Below are 19,798 nucleotides of genomic sequence, written 5' to 3'. Positions count from 1 at the left end.
TCGGAGAAAAAGACAAAGAGGTCAATGTGGGCCTGCTCCTGTCGTAGAAAGAGGAGCCCTTGGGACAAAGTTCTTTCTACAAGAAGGTCAACCAGTAACCTTGTCACCTGTCCTGTCCTCTTTTTATTTTTTTTTTATTTTTTTTTCTCTCCAGTGTATGAGCCCCTCCTTTGTTCCACTGCGCTGTGAGGCGGGTCAGTGTGGCCGTTTGCTTGCGGATGAAGATTCCTGCTCTCCTCAGTGTTTCCAGCTCTCTCAGTGCTCCCAGTGCATCTCCAGGCCACAGTGTGGCTGGTGTGCTGTCCGTGGTGGAAACGGGGCAGGACACTGTCTTCAGGGAGGACTGAATGGTACATGTCTTTATATCTTGCTGCAGATTAAGCTAGTGAATCATAAAAAAATGATGACACTGAGTTTATGATTAAGTTATGAATAGTGGAACTTTTTAGAAGGCTAATTGTTGGATGGTTTAATTTGGGTACAATAAGTTGTTTATTATCACAAAAATGACAGGGGCAGTCAGAAATGAATCATCTTCAGCCACAAGAAGGCAACATTTATAATTCTATTTTATTCTAACATGTTGGAAAGGGACAGAGACCACAGTGTGAAATGAGAGGCAAAGTAGTACTAGTGTGTTGCTGTTAACACAAAAATATCCAGTATACAGTGTACAAAAGTATCTGAGTGTACATTGTGTGTTTGACCAATAGGTGCAACAGTACACAACCCCATTAGTTTTTTCAGCGAGTTTTATTCCTGAGGTATTTTCCCATTCATTTGTCCCATAGGGATTTTGAGAATATCTTTGTTTAAGAGTTACAAACAATGAACCAAACCTACCAGCAAAAAAGGTGAACCACAACATTACAAACTTTGATTTGAGAAAAAACGTAAAGGAACAAAAAAAACGCAAAAAAGAAAGGAACAAAAATGTGTACTTAAAGGAATAGTTCACCCAAAAATGAAAATTGGATGTTTATCTGCTTACCCCCAGGGCATCCAAGATGTAGGTGACTTTGTTTCTTTAGTAGAACACAAACTGAGATTTTGAACTCAAAGTGTTGCAGTCTGTTAATCTTATAATGTAAGTGGATGGGAATCACGGCTAAAACATACAAAACATATACAAACAAAACCAAATTAAACCCTGCAGCTCGTGACGATACATTGATGTGTAAAGATACAAAATGATCGGTCGGTGTATGAAATTGAACAGTATTTATATAGTTTTTTACCTCTGATGCACTGCAATGCCTGAACTGTCTGAACTGTATGAGCGCCGCCTCAAATTTAAAAATGGATGGGATTTTTTACTTCCAGAATACAGCTTTTGTACTCTATTATTTCAATCCAACATACAGACAAGACAAATTCTGAGCTGTTAGGCCCCACATCATTTTAACATTTATCTGTTTTTTTGGGAGGGATTAAAACTTTGCTGTCTTTCTACTCTGCAGGTGTAAGTAAGACTTTGTGCCCACAGTGGAACAGTAGCTGGTCCTTTCTGCACTGCCCAGAGGAGGACGAGTGTGCCAATGGACACCACCACTGTAACATCACTCAGGACTGCCATGATCTGCCTGAAGGCTACCACTGCACCTGCAGACAGGGCTACGTACTCAGCAGGTATATTTACCAGCCTTGGGGAGGTCAGTGATATTATTTGAGAATGAAAGCCGAGTAGTTTTTCTCCTTTCGCTCTCTTTTTCAGTGTGTCTGGTCAGTGTGAGCCAGTGTGCGCTCAAGGCTGTGTTAATGGGACCTGTGTGTCCCCAGGAGTCTGTCAGTGTCACTTTGGGTTTGTTGGAGAGAACTGCTCCTCACAGTGCCGCTGTAATAAACACAGTAACTGTAAAAGCATCTCTCAGCTGGACACCTGTCTCGAATGCAAGAATAACACAAAGGTAATGAAAGGTTTTATTGTTATTTTATTACTATTTCCTACTGTTTAAAAGTTTAGGGGTTGGTACATTGTTGTTTTTTGAAAGAAGTCTCTTACGCTCAACATCACTGTATTTATTTGATTTTAAAAAGCAGCAAAAACAGAAAACAACTAAATTTTAAATAACTGCTTATGGTTTTAATATATTTAAAAATATAATTAATGCCTGTGATTGTAGGAATAATTCCAGTCAGTGTCTCATGATCTGTCAGAAATCATTGTAATATGCAGATTTGGTGCTCAAGCAACATTTCTTATTATCACAGTTGAAAAATGGGGCTGCTAATATTTTTTGGGAACCTTGATAATTTTTTAAGGATTCTTTGATGAAAAGAGAGTTCTAACAACATTAATTTGAAAAAGAGATAGAAAAGTCTTTACTGTAACTTTTGATCAATTTAATGATTTAATGTGTCCTTGCAGAAAATTATTTTCTTCAAAAGAAGACATGACAGTAGTAATACCATGTTTGTGTTATTATAAGACTATAGGTCACCTCTATCTCTTCCTTATTTTAGGGTCAGCACTGTGAAAAGTGTAAGCCCTTGTTTGTGGGCTCAGCTGTGGGAGGTGGGATGTGTCGCCCCTGTCGTGAATTCTGCAAAGGAAACAGTGACATATGTCTGTCCAAAGAAGAGCATCGGAGGGCAATGGAAAATCCAAAAGACTATCCACTGGACCGTGAGAGTGTAAGCTATTTATTTATTTTACATTTGTAAATCCTTTTATTTTCGTTGCAGGGCCTGAGTCGTTCATTGTATACTTTGCTTCTCAGATCGAACAATGGGCTACAGAGGGCCCTACTGAGGACAGTGCTGTGTGTGTGAGCTGTCTGAACAACAGCGTGGGGGATAAGTGTGAGAGCTGCCTCAGTGGCTACTTCCTGCTGCAAGGGAAGTGTGAGAAGTGAGTGCATCAAAAGAAGCATTGGCTATAATGCTAAAATATTTCATTAGATGTTTGTCATACTTTTATTGTTCTGAGGTAATATGTAATATATTATTTAACTGGACTCCCAAAAGATAGCACATATTTAGAGAACTGGAAAAAATAGCAGTTGGCTTTACAAGTATATTAGCGATAAGAAAACTTCCCCATCTCAAGGTTTCACTCTGTAGAAAGATCTAGTTAAACTGACATCAGTCTTTCCATTCTTTCCTGTTGCTTGTTTGTAGATGTCAGTGTAATGGCCATGCAGACACCTGTAATGAGCATGATGGTACTGGCTGTCCCTGCCAGAACAACACTGAAACCTCATCCTGTCTGAGCAGCCCACAGAATGACCGTAAAGAGTGTTACAGACAACAGGTAATGGCCAGTTTGATACAACCAATGACATTTTCACTCTATTTCACAAATAAGACCTTTTATGAAATAATCCCGTTTGTGCTTCTTGCAGTGTGCAAAGTGTAAAGATTCATTCAATGGCAATCCAGTTAATGGGCGGCAATGCTATCGGCAGTTCAATGTGGACAATGAATGCTGCTTCGACCCCACATCACAGGTCAACTGCTTCCATGAGCCTAACATCCGCAATCTGCTCAGGGGTCGCACAGTGTTTTTTTCGGCCCAGCCCAAGTTTACTAACGTGGATATCCGCGTCACCATTGACGTTACATTTGGAGAGGTTGAGGTCTATGTGTCCAATTCACATGATACCTTCATTGTGGAGGTAGACCGCCAGACTGGTGTGCATACCGTCAAGATCGAGGATGAGACCACCTCTGCGACCACTTCGCGGGGAGAAAAGGAGGTTCCTCTCGCCCCACCATCACCCATGAAGGTGTTTGCGAATTCCTCAGCAGGATTACTCGGGACGCTACAGTCCACAAAGTCACATGGGACAGAACGTGAGATACGGGAAGAACGAACCGAAGGTCTCATAACCTACATCACCGTATGGAAGCCACAGACGGTGTTGATTGTGCGCAGCGTACGGGACCGTGTGGTCATCACCTTCCCGCACGAAGTGCACTCGCTCAAGTCCAGCCGCTTTTATATTGCCCTGCGTGGTGTGGGCACAGATACCCATAATGGAGAGTCCCAAGGGCTCCTCTTTCTACGACAGGACCAGGCCCACATTGACCTCTTTGTCTTTTTCTCCGTCTTCTTCTCCTGCTTCTTCCTCTTCCTGTCTGTCTGTGTGCTGCTCTGGAAAGTCAAGCAGTTCTTAGACTTCCGCCGTGAGCAGCGACGCCACATTCAAGAGATGACCAAGATGGCCTCTCGCCCATTCGCTAAGCTCACCGTCTACCTAGAGCCTGAGGAGCCCCAGTTGGTTTATTTACCCTCGGCTGGAGGGGGCAGCACTGTGTCCCTGGCCCACGTCCGGACAGGCAAGCTTAGTGGCATGGTGATGGGCCAGAGGGGACGACCCGGGGCTCTGTCCTACAAACATGACCCCAGCACAGGCACCGTCACTCACCACCATCACCATCTCGCTCTGAGCGGAGGCAACAACGGGCAGCACCTTCCCCTGCACTACCTGAACGCTCACCACTACGCACCTAGCTCTACGGCCAACCCGACCTCGCATCACCACCATCCATCCTCACACGGCAGCTACCAGCATTTCTGCCGCTCCGACCCCTTCCTATCCCAGCTCATGGGATTTTCTTACTCATCCTTCAAAGTTGGGCCGATCACTCTGGAGCCGACAGATGACGGGATGGCAGGAGTGGCCACTGTGCTCATACAGCTGCCAGGAGGCATCCTTGCTCCCAACCGGGCTTGCTTGGGTTCAGCACTCGTCACTTTGCGGCAGAATTTGCAGGAGTACTGTGGACACGGAGGAGCAGGAACACATCCTTGTGCCGGGGGAGGCCGAAAAGGCTTGCTGGGCCATCAGCATCTAACCACCATGGCTATGTGAAGAGAATATATGTTGATTGAGAAGGAAAAAGTGACTTGAAAGGAAAAAACAATCAAGAGAGTTTTCATGAGAAAGAACAGAAATTTATATATATTTTTTGCAGAGATGTTAAAGGCACAGTCGTAAAAAAAAAATGAACATTTTGTGATCATTTACACACCCTCATGTCGTTCCAAACATGTATGACATTCTTCTGCGCCACACACAAGAAGATTTTTTTGTCCATGCAATCAAAGCCAATGGGATCCAAAACTAAACATTAGACCCCAAAGACTATTTACCAAACAATTTTGGACCCCATTGACTTCTATTGTATGCTGGTTTTGAACAATATGAAGGGGGAGTAAATGATGACAATTTTAATTTTGGTTTGCTAAGGTTGAGGGTTCCAAAAGGGATTAATTTATTACAGGAGAGGAAAAATGTATATCATAGAAATGTAATTTGTACATATACTGTAATTAATTGTTCGATGTTGTTTACTTGTTTATCACTCCTAAAAAGCTCCATATTGACTTAAGGCAGCAACCTTTATGCAATGCACTACTAGTATCTCCATGCTTTGTTGCTGAATCCTTTTGTCCCATATACACTACTGAAATCAGCTGGACAACCTGACGACTACAGCATGACATATCGACCAGTGAAAACGTCTTTGCAGCTGAACCAATGTGCTTTATATCTTAGTGAGACAATCTGAACTGCCATCCAAACCAAGAGACGGTGCAACATGTCCATTTGAATGTGCAAATCTTTGATTGTCTGCAAAAAACGGGCACAGATGTTGTAAAAAATTTAGTTGTAATGCTTTTGTTACTGGTATTTTGTCATGGCTGTGATTGGTTGATGCTTCCTGTAATATAGCAGATTTGAATATAGTCAATAGGTCTGTTTCATGGTGAGCCATTGGCTTATTTTTTATACATATTCATTCAGACTGAAGATGCATTTCAGACTGTCAATCGACGGCTTATGGTCACATGTCCTTTTTGTTTGCATTGATAACATGCCTTTACTCACTTTGCCTTGACCAGATGCTAATATAATGGTGTAAAGGAATAAGCTTATTAATAAGGGCCCAGAAACTTTACAATTTAGTTTTCTTTATGTAGGAAATGAAGGATACTGCTTTTTTTTATCTACCTCTTTATACTACTTTAGTTTCAACAACTTTGAATATGTCATATAACTTACAACATGTATTAACAGTGTGTTAATATTTTATTTCCATTGATCAGTGAAATTTATTACCCAAGCTGGGTTGCCACAGCATTTTTATTTCAGTGATGGGTCATGTTTATCCAGATATATGAGATCTGTTGAACAAAAAGTGAAATGGAAATTTTAAACATTAAAATATAGGATTCTCCTGGTAAAACACTATAAGGTCATGAAATTAAGAGACGAAAACACTGAAAACACTACAGTTTGTTACGGTATTGCCATATATATGGAGTTTCTGTTGGTTAGGTTGTTTTTTTAATGTTTTTTTTTAGGGTGGGCTGTTATTTTCTGAGCATTATCTGACTGGTATTTCTGTATGTTGGTGTAGTAATTTTTTATTTTTTATTAGTCATGATGAATTATAAGATATTTTGAAAAGTGTTCATTTGACATTATGATTATTTAATGTAAATAAAAGAACCCATGAACCAAGAGAAGCCATATGTTTATCTCGGATTCAACTGCAGAGAAAGGAATTTTAAGCTAACTATTGGTTATTTTTTTAGGTTAAACCAGAAAAATTGATCGTGATATAAATTATGCGCTAGACCAAAAAATATTTGGTTTCAAAAAGCTTTGTGTTCTGTTCAGATGGTTTCAAATGCTTTTACAGTTTTGACTGTGGTTGATGCACATGCCTTTGATCCGGTTTGTCCAAAATAAAATATCACCCATTAACGTGACGTTACCAGGGTTGATTGTGATGTCTTTGTTTGTGTTCCTGACTTAATTACCTACTGCTGTGTGAAACTAAAAACAGTGAATGCACATTTGATAAAACTGAGTTATGATTAAAATAATTTATCTTTTTTTAGGGATCTGTTTTGTATTCAATGGATTTAGCTGTATTATATATTAAATATATGCTAAGTAAACTGTTTGAAATTTATAAAAACACATTGTATTTAATGGAAAGTTGCTTTTTTTTATACGTTTAAAATTATTTTATTGTGAGTATTTGAATATGTACACTAAAATACAAAAACAAGAAGAAGAAGACTAAAAGGTTCAGGAACTTTTATTTTGAAATATTACCTCAGCGTTGACGTTATTTTAAAACGGGTCGTCGTTGCTGGCTTTACATATTATCTATAGCCTGCATCGGTTTAACTTATTTTACACCTGAAAGGCAGGGTCAGTTCAAACTGCGCCAGGTCCTTTATAGCGATATTTTCACTAGAATAATTAGTAGTGTTGGTGTGATTTTGGCGGCGGATGTGACGCCTGTCTGAGCTGTAGGATGCTGTACACTGAGGGCTGTGTCAGTCCACTGGACCATCAACACAGTCTGCCGTCCAATCGAATATTAATTACCGCCTAAATGCAGCAGATCTGCTAACGTTAAAGGTTTAGTATTTCTGGTAAGAACATTTTGTGATTTGAAGTCAACACGACACCTCTGTTTACATCTGCTTGTCTGCAACCCGCTAATACTGTCACACGAGCTTTATTAACCTCCACGATTAAACATCCCTGTCCCGGTCCGGCCTGGTCAGGCAGTCTTCTTGGCTGGTTTTAGAGGAGGTTTGCGCAATTTTTCCTGCTACATTTTGTTCAATTTTGGATGAGTTCCTTGCTATTGGAATTTGTGATTAGAGAACAGAAGCATTGACCTATTCGTTTGCATATTAATTAAAAATAAGAAATTCTACATGTAATCATAATTATAATAATATCATAGTGCAAATGCTATATTAGGAATGTATTATTAATAAAACTGTAAACTATTATATTGTCCTTCTCAAAGATCTCTTTAGGTTGTGCACAAGAAGATGAAAGCTAACTTGTTAAAGAAAAGAAAAAAGAAAACCAAACAACTGCCATATTGTGATGAAGAGCCATTGCCAACAAATGTTGATGGCATTAGTATTGACACCAATGAAACCAAAACATCTAATGACACTCAGGACTGTGCTATGAACACCTGTCCTGGGGTCACACAGATCAAAGCAGAAGAAGGAGAGCTGGAAGCTTTGGGAGTCGTAAAGGTGTCATCTGAACAACACCAGAAGCAGCAGCAGCAGAAAGTCAATCTGCAGCCTCATCCTCCTGCTTTCAGATCATTCGTTCCAAAGACAGAACCAGACTATGTCCCTTTAAACCCACCTAGTTTTCAGGTCGAAACTGAGCCTGGCATTTTTGAAGTGCTGCAGAGAGAGTCTGCCTTGATTGTTAACGAGGAGAATGACAATTGGAAGGAAGTGAAGCTTGAGACACTAGATGAAAACTCTGTGGGTGATTCTGGCCTGGAGAAAAACACTGGTAATACATGTATTTCATATGCTCTGATTTGTAAATCACAAAGATAACAGCAAGAGGCATGCTATGGAATTCAGTATTTTTGAATTTGGAATTTTTATTTTATTTTTATTTTGTCTTTATATTTTAGTTTAGTTAATTACTAATTAACTAAACTGAAAAAAAAAAAAAAAAATATATATATATATATATATATATATATATATACTGTATATATACTGTATATATATATATATATATACATACAGGTGCTTCTCAATAAATTTGAACGTTGTGAAAAAGTTCATTTATTTCAGTAATTCAACTCAAATTGTGAAACTCGTGTATTCAATAAATTCAATGCACATAGACTGAAGTAGTTTAAGTATTTGATTCTTTTAATTATGATGATTTTGGATCACATTTAACAAAAACCCACCATTTAACGATCTCAACAAATTAGAATATGGTGACTTCCAAACAGCTAATCAACTCAAAACACCTGCAGAGGTTTCCTGAGCTTTCAAAATGGTCTCTCAGTTTGGTTCACTAGGCTACACAATCATGGGGAAGACTGCTGATCTGACAGTTGTCCAGAAGACAATCATTGACACCCTCCACAAGGAGGGTAAGCCACAAACATTCATTGCCAAAGAAGCTGGCTGTTCCCAGAGTGCTGTATCCAAGTATGTTAACAGACAGTTGAGTGGAAAGAAACATTTTGGAAAAATTTGGAGCACTTCATGCTTCCTTCTGCTGACCAGCATTTTGAAGATGCTGATTTCATTTTCCAGCAGGATTTGGCACCTGCCAACACTGCCAAAATCGCCAAAAGTTGGTTAAATGACCATGGTGTTGGTGTGCTTGACTGGCCAGCAAACCAAAGACATCAATGGGGTAATGTCAAGAGGAAAATGAGAAACGAGAGACCAAACAATGCAGATGATCTGAAGCCCACTGTCAAAGAAACCTGGGCTTCCATACCACCTAATCAGTGCCACAAACTGATCACCTTCATGCCACGCAGAATTGAGGTAGTAATTAAAGCAAAAAGGGCCCCTACCATGTATTGAGTACATGTACAGTAAATGAACATACTTTCCAGAAGGCCAACAGTTCACTAAAATGTTGTTTAGTTGATTGGCATGTCACCATATTCTAATTTGTTGAGATAGTGAATTGGTGGGTTTTTGTTAAATGTGAGCCAAATCATGACAATGAAAAGAGCCAAAGACTTAAACAACTTCAGTCTGTGTGCACTGAATTTATTTAATACACAAGTTTCACAATTTTAGTTGAATTACTGAAATAAATGAACTTTTTCATGACATTCTAATTTATTGAGAAGTACCTGTATATATATGCATATATAAATAATATTGCCTGTTAATTGATTGGAAAAATTCAGAAAATTCACTTGACTTGACATTTGATTGCACAAGACTCTTTCTTTATCAGTTGACATGATATTTTCTGTCCCTTTTCTGCTCTTTGTAGCTTCCTCCTCCCTGGTTTTTCCTTGTCCCCACTGCAGTGTGACATTCACTGACTTTACATACTTGGACAAACACCTCAAATGGTGCCATCGAAGTGAATACCTGGCGTGGGTGAAAAACCACAAAGTCTACAACTGCTCTAAAATCTCCTCCGGGATGCTCAGCTGCTCATCATGCCACTATCGGTTCTTCTCTCAGAGAGAGCTGGAGAACCACATGCGCAGGGTCCACCTCCCTACGCCTAAACCCATCCGAAAGCGCTACACCTGCCCGCACTGTGATCGCAGCTTCGATTACATCGGTAACCTGCAAAACCATTGCCGCAGATGCCATGGCTTAGCCACGGTGTGTAAAGATGGACAAATTAGCTGTGCTAAATGTGGCAAAAGCTTTGCTGGAGTCTGGGGTCTCGGACCACATCGCTGCCATGAGGATGAGAAGAAAACCAAGGTGGCTGTCGACGAACCCATCTGCACAGACCGTGGCTATATGTGCCGAGACTGTGGCAAGAGCTGCTCTACACTTCAGTGTCTGAAGAGACACAAAAGCACTCATACTGGTGAGAAGCCATGCGTCTGCGAAGACTGCGGCCGTAGGTTTCATGATATGGGGAGTCTGCGGAAACACAAAGTCATACATACAGGGACCCGGCCATTCAAGTGCCCCGAATGTGGTAAAGAGTTTGCAAGGATGGCCCAGCTCAGATGTCATCTGCGAACCCACACAGGGGAAAGGCCGTACCCTTGCCCCCAGTGCGGGATGAGATTCAGCCTCCGATCGACACTTCGAATCCACCAACAGGTTCACTCCAAGGAAAAAACATTTTCATGCCCAGACTGCGGCAAAATGTTCTCTGCTATGAGATACGTGAAGGTCCACCAAAGAGCGCACAACTCTGAGCGAATGCTGCAGTGCAGAGAATGTACGAAGACGTTTTCACGGGAGGACGTGCTCAAGAAACACCTACGCATTCACACGGGCGAACGGCCGTACCAGTGCAACGTCTGCAGCAAACGTTTTGTCCGCATCTCGCACCTGAAAAACCATATGCGCACACACACCGGCGAGAAACCGTACCGTTGCGAGCAGTGCGGCTCCAGCTATGCCCAGTCCGGCGATTTGACCAAACACATGAGGAGACACACAGGGGAAAAACCCTTCGCATGTTCTGACTGCGACCGCCGCTTCAACAACTCGGGCGACTTGAGCAAACACAGGCGCAGTCACACAGGCCACAGGCCTTACAAGTGTATGGAGTGCGGGAAGAGTTTTCTCATGCCCCAGCACCTGAAGTTACACAAACTATCACACACGGGCGAGAGGCCATACAGCTGCCCGCAGTGTCTCCGCACCTTCACTCGCCCGCACCACCTTTCACAACACATGGAAAAACACATATGAAGATGGATGGAGGGTGGATAGCTGCACGACTTCTGTCAAATCTAAATAGAATTTAAGAAAAATTAATTGGGAGTTCATAGATGAATTGGAAATCGGTTTAATTTTTAAAAGTAACTGAATCCAGATGCATAGTCTTCCTTTCTGGACTGTCATTAAATGTTTAACATTATAGTCATTTTGCATGCTCAGCTCCATTGGAGATATCAAATAGAATTAATGCCTTACACTCTTTTTTTTTTTTTGGTAATAAATTTGTTTCAAACCACAGTTTGTCTGATGCATTTTGGCCAAATATATTACCAAAAAAAGTGTCTATTTAAGGTACAGGCATCATTAGCAGTGTAGCTTGAATTGTTTATTAATTTATAATTCATATTTAACCATTTAAAAACACTGTTGGTTCTACTTCTGCTGTGGCCTAGTAATATTCTATGATTATTATTATTATTTTAATATTAATCTGTGAGCTTTATGATGGGAGCATTCAAGGGCTGCACCATCTATAATTTGAGGTCAAAATTTCTCTTTGCTGCACTAAAGCACCTGCAAATATGAAAAAAAGGCAAAATTACAGAGGTTTTATTTCAGTTTCAGCACATTTACATTGTGTAGCTGTGATTTTAGAGTTCCATTGATCACATTTTGTGTTAATATATGAAAGTATTTACTTTTGCCTCATTCATTTTTAATCATATTTGCAGATGCCTTGTGTACAGCATAAAAGCAATTATGTGCTTTTTAGAGGGCACTGTAAATCTGTTGAATTGTCACCAAGTAAATACTGTAATAGGTTTTTTTTTTTTTACAACTTGCTGTTGTAGTTAATCCATTTGATGTCACTGTTCAATGCCAAAGTATTCTGAGAGTAAGATAATTGTAGTATTATTGTGGCTAGTTAAGATGAAAGTAAATTTACATTTATGCTTGGAAGTACTAGTATTCCTAATGTAATATATATAAAAAAAAAAAGATCAGTATGAAGGTTTAAGACATATGCTCGTAATTCCACTGTTTATTTTGAAAGAGTTGATGAAATCAAATGAGTTGTGCTAAATAAAACTCTCCCAGTGGTTTCTTCATTGTATTGGCTTGAACCGTGCATCTGAAACTGTAATCTTCTTATCTTAAAACAGTAAATACAGTATGCAAACCATGGCTGTTTTGTCTAAAGCATTGTCTTTTTGTCTTTCCTTCTCCGCTTGTGCACAGACAACCAAAGCATCGTTGCAGTCTGTGCAGATGATCAGAGCCAATAGATGGATCACTTGGTCAAAGGGCCCAAACAGGTCTGCTTCAGTCAATGTTGAGGGAATAGCCCTATTATTTTTATGTCCGCGATTACGAGGACAGCACAGTGACTGCTGCACCGACACAGATAACAAAGATGTATTTAGGGCTAAATTATATTGAGTCTACCTTTGTTTAAAGCTGGAATCAATACTTCTTAAAGCATGTCCATTTTTCATTTAGCAAGTCCCTTGTCTGAGAGGAGGGTCAGGGAGATGTATGGAAGGGAGTGTGTTTTAATTCTCTCTGTTGCTGTAGTAATAATAATTGTCAGAACAAAAGCAGCTCCTAAAGATCGGGTGATAGGGAGGTGAGTCGCATGCACAAAATTAATAGATTTTGAAAATTGAGACAGATTACTTGACAGGGTTTTTTTTTTTTTTTTTTTTTTACATGATTTTCTTGTTTTACAGGGTACGGACAGAAATTACCATTGGAAACAGTAACATGGGTAAAACATTTCCGTTTTTGAATATATGCTCTAAAAACACTACTGTATTTTACAAGCCATATCAGTCACTCTATAAAGAATGTAAATGTTTATAAATGGACACAAACGTTTCAATTTGGTAGCAGTTCCTCCTTTGGGGCACCAGGGGGAAACAGATATCTGTCAATGTGTGCTTTTGGGAATTAGGATGTGGTTTGGTGCCATCTGTCTCTCTCCTGTGCTTCTCACTCTTCCACAGTGGGTTACTTCATACAAACAAGTGAAAAAGCACAAGATTCTAATGTGTAACCTGGATTTCTATGTGTCTCAGTGTCAAAGATTTTTTGATTTCGTTCCACTGTGCTGTTTTACATTATTTTATATGCATTCATTTGATAGATGTACGACAGAAGCTACTTTTTGTGACTTTCCGCCTTTCTCGAATCAGGGTTTAAAAATGCATCACAGGACTCTGCGCTCTTTGTTTTTGTTGTTGTCGCATTTTTAATGCAAGAATGCTGTTTGCATAAACAGTAGAGGAATACTCTACACAACTTTACATCTGAACAGATTTTAAAAAGCTAGGCATCACACACTTGCCAACTTTGTAAATGGTTACAGAAATGGTTACACCTGAGGATAATACACTACTTGACTTGCTAGTCATTTCGAACACAAAAAACTTGCTCCTCATTGCGGAAACACGACAAATGAAATCAGATCGGTAGATCTGAAATTGCCTTAAAATATCACATTTGTTGGATATGCTCTGACTGGACGGAATCATGTTCTGAAGCTAAAAAAAACGAGTCGGTGCCCATCATACGCTAAACAATTTTCTGTGAACTCCGACTCCGAACTCCAAAAAATCTATATAGAAGTCATGTTTCATATTCCAGCCTTTGGTTTACTACATAGCTTCTATCCTATCAAGTGTGTTTACTTGTTTTCTCAGATCATATTTTGATCTTTGACCTGTGATATGACCTGTGTTCTTTAGTAAAATGCTCCATCAATGGCCAGTGCTGAAACTCTAATACTTTTATTTACAGGCAGTTTTCTGACCGATCTTCTCTAGAATTCTCTCAAAAAAATGTTGAATTAGATAAGAGCCCTCTTGCACATTTTTCCCCTATCTCCAATTTATTATATGTAATTCCAGCAATCCAATTTTCTCCATATTTTCTCTCAATACTCTTGTCAATTTGCTGAAGGAACACATTGTTGGCTTTGGTGTGCCGGTGTCACAGTGTCGTCTCGCTGCAGTGGTTTTGGCGCTTGTTGGCCTCAGAGGTCAGTGTGTGGGAAGAGCTGCCGGCTTTTGGGGTCTTCAGGGGACTTTAGGGCGGCTGCGTCTGTGTCCCTTTGGGCTCAACCAAGCCTAAATCCACTTCACTCATTTATGAAAGGGTTAGAACAGAGGTCAAATCACCACTTTCCACTCCCTGCGAATAACACAAGTCGTGCGTGAGGGATGGTTTATGTAGGTGTAGATGAAACTGTGTATTTTAGGTGGGTTTTTTTGGTCATGGTACTTTCTTGGCATGTATTAACTGCCTGGAAGCTCAGGCGCACAAAAGACAGTGAGAAGATGCTGTGAGTTTTGCTTAGGGGAGGTTGGTCAGCACAGAAGACGAGTAAGGTCGGTGCTGTCAAACTCAAAATGAGGAGCTTCACATTTTTGATTAGCGTCACGGTGCACACTATTGCCATCTTTTTATCTGTTGTGCGGCTTCTAGCACTTGTGCTTTCACAGGCCAAAGCTGCAAGCCACAATTGCTCCTTTCTTTTCCTCATCACTGCTCCTCCCCAGTCCACCCCTATTTCCTAACCTTTTGCTCTGGGTGTCTGTTTAGCACAGGGATAGAGATGTGAAGGGTGAGGGAGACTGACAATGTGCGCTCCCCTACTCAGTAAATATGAACTGCACCCAAAAGACAGCCTCGTTTATCACAAGGGAAAGATTGCGAGAGGAAAGGAGAGAGAGAGAGGGAAAAGGGATAACCGTCTGGGACGATGTGGTCTCAGCTAACAGAAAGAGAGTGTGGGGATGAGAGACACGAGCGTAAGGAGGGGAAGACAAGAATAACACAACTCAAGCAAGTGCTGGAGGAGAAAAACGACTAGCAGATGTGATGTTTAGAGGAGTCAAATAGTGGGATCAAAAGTTAGAAGAGAGGAGGTGTGGGAAAAGAAATACTGAAATACTCTTAGTGAAGAGGAGAGAGCAGAAACCTGAGTGTTTGATCAGATGAAGTGCTTAAAATCAAATAGCGGTTGTGATAATTCTGTAGGTCTGAGCAGATCATAAGAGGATAAGGCAAAGTGAATCCGAAAGGAATGTCTGTAGCTGTGCCTGGGGTTGGTGTAATGAATAAATCTCATTTTGATCTGCAGTGAATGAACTTATTAACGGATCGCAACCTGTAATCTGGCTTTGAGTGTGGATCCTGACACCTCTGCTCCAGTTGATAAGGCTTTAATCCTCAGTGCTGAACACTGGTACTGGCCACAGAGACCAAAGGTGACTGAGCTTAAGATGCTGACTTCAGAGTCATTATCGTCTGCGCTCAGTCAGACACTACCACTTGCTATTGCAATTAAAGCACTAAAGGTCAAAGCAAAAGTAATTTATGATCATTCCTAGACGTGATGCCGTATTAAGTGTTATTTGCATACTGAATCTATATGATAATCTTTTAATTTATTTTTTTATATAATGGGCCCAAATTTTGCTTCAATCTAATATAATTTCCCACTCATTACTAAACACATGATCTATCTATCTGTCTATCTATCTGTCTATCTATCTGTCTATCTATCTATCTATCTATCTATCTATCTATCTATCTATCTCTATCTATATCTAATTGTATGTCTGTCTACATAATTGAATGTGATTTAAAGTACAATTGCTTAAATGCTGCACAAGCAAATATATTAATGGTACTTAGTCATTACCACTTTGATTTTTACATAACGTCAATATTTATTTTATGAAGCAACAAACATATATGTATCTGTATTTAAATTTCTGCTTTACCATTGGATGCCAGTTCTTTCAGTATTTTAAATTATTATTTGATATTATAAACAGATTTCTGTGCATACCACATGGTAATCACAGCCTATATAATATGCTTAATATTCTTTGCAATAAGACCTTTTAAAAGTGTTTGAATACTTGAATTTAAGGGCTTCTGTAATGAACTAGGCATGAGTGGACTAATATCCCATAATTGGCGCTAATAGCTGCTAACTCAAAGCCAATCGTCTGCCAATAAGAACCTTGTACTTTGCCCTTGAGTCTTCGTTATGGTCAGTATCTGACCTCTGCATTCCCAAAGACTGAAGGGCAGATTGTGTTCATCTTTGCATTCAGCTTCACTCTTAAGTCCAACACGTGCATTTTTTTACAACAAATACTTTTGTTAATGGCTGATAGCAGAAGTTATATTTTTTACTATCAGACTGCTAATAGTTTAGATCATCAAAGTTAAGAAACTACAGTTTTATTGAATGTTTAAAAAATAAAATGTTCCAGAATTACATTTATTGCTATTATTTTAATGGCTTTGCAAAGTAAACATTATAAAGTTATTTAAATACATAATATGGTGCTATATGGATGTTGTTATGGTCCCTGGTTCATCTCTCTCTACCGAAGAGTCCAGACCTGAAAAAGATCGAAGACTAATAACTTGTATCAATTAGGGAATGGGAACTATATTACTGTAGGCTGTTCATAGGTCTACGGCAGAGTTTCTGTTGACTTATGCCACTGCTTGCTACACATTGTTATGTTACAGCATGAGCTGAAAGGCTTCATGCAGGTCTATAAATTAAATCAAGGCCATGATAAGGAAATTGACAGAGAGAGTAGTGCCCCAATGAAAGCAATTGGATGCTCGTAAAACGATCCCTAGTGGGCCCTCTATATCTCTTCTCTCACTGTGAATCCTCCACTTTTCCTCTTGTCAGTCCTTCTTTTCCATCTTTTTTTTTTCTCCAGCACCTCACTCAGCTCTTATACTCTATATTGTCAAATTTCCCAGCACGGTTCTTTTCGCTGTTAATTCCTCACCTATTTTCATACCTACATCTCCTTCCTTTTCTTCTACTCTGTGTTTACCACATTTTGGCTGTTCTCTCATTTTAATGTGTTTTCTCTCCCTGACTATTTCTCTCAGGGAGAGAGGAAAGATGATGTGTGACAGTTGCTATATTTCGATCTTCTGTCCGTGAGATTAATATTGACACAGTGTGTATCTTACCAGAGGCCTGTTGACTGTGTACGTTGTGTATTTATTCATTATTCTAGGTTGGGGCATTTTTCGCAAGAATCAGACAATAACTGATGTGTGGACTTAGATGGAGAGAGTATATACTGGTGGCCTGAAACGAGTCGATATGGTCACATCTGGGTTTGTCTTAGCCATCGTGTTGGTCTCCATGGGGTGGCTGCAAAGTCAAACCTTGTTGTAGTTTCATGGGGTATGAAACACCTCATGTTTCACTGACAAACCTTTAGATATGGTCAAAGTTTGCCAGGGAAGATTTACCAGATATTAATTCAACATTTTGGCTACTTTGTGTTTTTAAATGATCCAGCAGTGAGGGGATTTGGTGTTTCTAGTTACAGGATCAACTGATTAAGTATTTTAGCATAATTAATTTGAATGTACTTTGGCTTAACAAGAAAAACTTGCCAAAATGTCCACTAAATTTTAATCGTAATAGGAGAAAATTGTTTCTGGTATTTTTGAGTTAATATTATTGTTTTTATTCAATGTAATTTCACCCCAATGTTGGGTGCAAACGTTTAAGTAAACATATAAAGGTTTTCTGGAGATAAACAAATAGAAACAAAAGAGGAAAAGAAAGAGTACGAGAAGTGCAAGAGCCCAAGGGGGGAAACAGTTGTCGCTGGAGACTTTTATTGACTTTCCCCTCTCTTCAGTCGCACGTGACTGGAGCACGCGCTGGGGCCCACAGATAAATTCACAGAGAGGGGCTGAGGAAGAGAGAGAAATGGGAAAATAAATTACTCTGGAAAGATATGACGATGGACTACATGCGGCTTTAAATCTAAAAGGGAATTCGCGACACACTCGACCAATTTGTCATTGCGCTATTTACCCTTCTCTCCATTTCTTTTGGCTACTTTTTCTTTATTATTTTTCCACGTCTTCAAAACGCGTACAATAGCCTACATGTGTTTTTTTCTTTTATCTAATAATGAATAATTATGGTTCACTGAAATTACTAACATGCTTTATGTAAATTTCGACCTAGTCTGCTTTTAATATGAAGAATAGCCTACTACTCTTAAAGTAAATATTATTTTAAAATACAACGCGTTTAAACGATGTTTTAATAAAATAGAAACTTTCACCGAATGGTAGACTAAGTTGCTCTAGAATTACCGTAATCGCGGTTGATTGAGTAAACATTGCAACCACATACGCTCCCACACTTTGCGTAATCAGATGGAAACACAAATTTGCGTCTTTATTTTTATTTGACATAAATGTGTATTTGCATAACCAGAACTATCCTATTTACTTGATAAACGGTCTTAAAAAGTTAACCCTGTAAGCTGTTCGCATTGTGCCTATTGTGAAAGTATTTACATTTAACATTTTTCTTTTTGCGCTGTTTGAAATGCCAGTTTACAGTTTCTGGAAAGATCCATAAATCTACCAGCCCATTCCATTTGTCTTTCCTTGATCTCGGATTATGTGTAACACCGTCATGCCCCGCCCCCTATAATATCTATAACAGCCAAAGGAGATAGGGAAATGAGATACAACAAGGGAAAAAGAATGAGATGGACTTAAAGTGAGGGATAGCTAGAAAAGGGGGAAAGAAGGAATGGAAAAGAGAAAAGAAAGAAAACGCGGTCTTAAAGTATACCCCCCCCCCCCCCCCCTTTATTTAATTTAGACGCCAGGCGAAAATCGATCCTGCCATTCGATACGCAATCCGAATCAAGGCGAATTAAGCGGGCGGAAATTAACTCTGAAAATATTTTTGATGGAGTGGCTTGTAGTCTCTCGGCCAAATGGACTGCAAAGTGGAACAAATGACAGGGGCCTAGTGGTGGAGACAGCGGCGCTCCATCTTCCATTAGGGCATAATAGGATAGGTCCAGCCCCCTAGCTCGACTCGGCTGCATTAATCAAAACAGCCTCTATATGAAGATTTATGGTTCTCCCAGCGTCGCCGCTTCACTTCAGCGCCGCTGAAGCCGGAGCCAGTTCTTGTGTGTTTCTCTCCCTCTCCCTTTCTCGCTGTCGCTCTCTCTTACGCTGTGTGTAGGTGTTAGAGCGACCTTCTCCCTCCTTATCTCGTCGTTTTCTGTTAGACCTACTAGTATACTCAAACAGAAACGCGTTTCTCGCCTCGGTAATCGTATGGTGTCATCATCTCGCGCGAGTGTACGGTGTAGGCTTTCTCATCCTTTTACAATGACGTGGGGCAAAACCCGGAATTCCAATCTATGATTCTACAAACAAAAAAAAATGTTTTTACAAGTTATACATTTTTCGCATTGTAGCTATAGCCTGTTTTTGTTATCAAAGTTATTTTTGTGATAATCTCCTTATCTATAGACAGACTAGCATAAAAAAAACAAATACAAATTTAAACTGAGACACAAGTCAACTAAAACTACTACCACAACGTGATTATGAATTATCGCTTTGAATGGAATCATTCCATATGATTGTTCTTCAGGTTCAGCAATGAACCATTTTCGTTGTAGGGTTCCTAAATTTGTTCTTCATGGTACAGTATTCTTGATGGGACATTTATAGGTTCTTCAGATCAGCCTTCTGGATTATTTAAAAGAGCTGGTTAAAGAACTGAAGAGAGCAGTAGCGGCTCCTGACTAAATTTAGGTG

At 39.7% G+C, this 19,798-nt stretch overlaps 2 protein-coding genes across 3 annotated transcripts in view; both read left to right on the top strand.

Annotated features, from left to right (window-relative positions):
• LOC132103071 (multiple epidermal growth factor-like domains protein 8) overlaps positions 1-4,911 on the top strand; it is a 32,445-nt gene extending 27,534 nt beyond the window's left edge. The window contains exons 38-44 of the mRNA XM_059507878.1: positions 155-350; positions 1,461-1,629; positions 1,715-1,907; positions 2,464-2,634; positions 2,721-2,851; positions 3,121-3,253; positions 3,345-4,911. Of these exons, the coding sequence (XP_059363861.1) occupies positions 155-350; positions 1,461-1,629; positions 1,715-1,907; positions 2,464-2,634; positions 2,721-2,851; positions 3,121-3,253; positions 3,345-4,817 (2,466 nt within the window). The 3' untranslated portion in view covers positions 4,818-4,911. The remainder of the gene's footprint in view (positions 1-154; positions 351-1,460; positions 1,630-1,714; positions 1,908-2,463; positions 2,635-2,720; positions 2,852-3,120; positions 3,254-3,344) is intronic.
• Positions 4,912-7,102: 2,191 nt separating this feature from the next.
• On the top strand, positions 7,103-11,646 carry LOC132103070 (zinc finger protein 883-like). Of its 2 annotated transcripts, none has more exons than XM_059507876.1 (3): positions 7,103-7,402; positions 7,799-8,303; positions 9,777-11,646. In XM_059507876.1, the coding sequence occupies exons 2-3, from the start codon at positions 7,814-7,816 to the stop codon at positions 11,174-11,176; spliced, it is 1,890 nt and encodes a 629-aa protein (XP_059363859.1). In that variant the 5' UTR covers positions 7,103-7,402; positions 7,799-7,813; the 3' UTR covers positions 11,177-11,646. The 2 variants fall into 2 exon arrangements, with proteins under 2 accessions (XP_059363859.1, XP_059363860.1); XM_059507877.1 differs by lacking the exon at positions 7,103-7,402 and adding an exon at positions 7,411-7,565.
• Positions 11,647-19,798: the final 8,152 nt, after the last annotated feature.

The sequence above is a fragment of the Carassius carassius genome, chromosome 24 (genome assembly GCF_963082965.1).
Source record: "Carassius carassius chromosome 24, fCarCar2.1, whole genome shotgun sequence".
NCBI lineage: Eukaryota > Metazoa > Chordata > Actinopteri > Cypriniformes > Cyprinidae > Carassius > Carassius carassius.
Note: the sequence above shows the minus strand (reverse complement) of the source record. Positions and strands in the feature narration are given on the sequence as shown.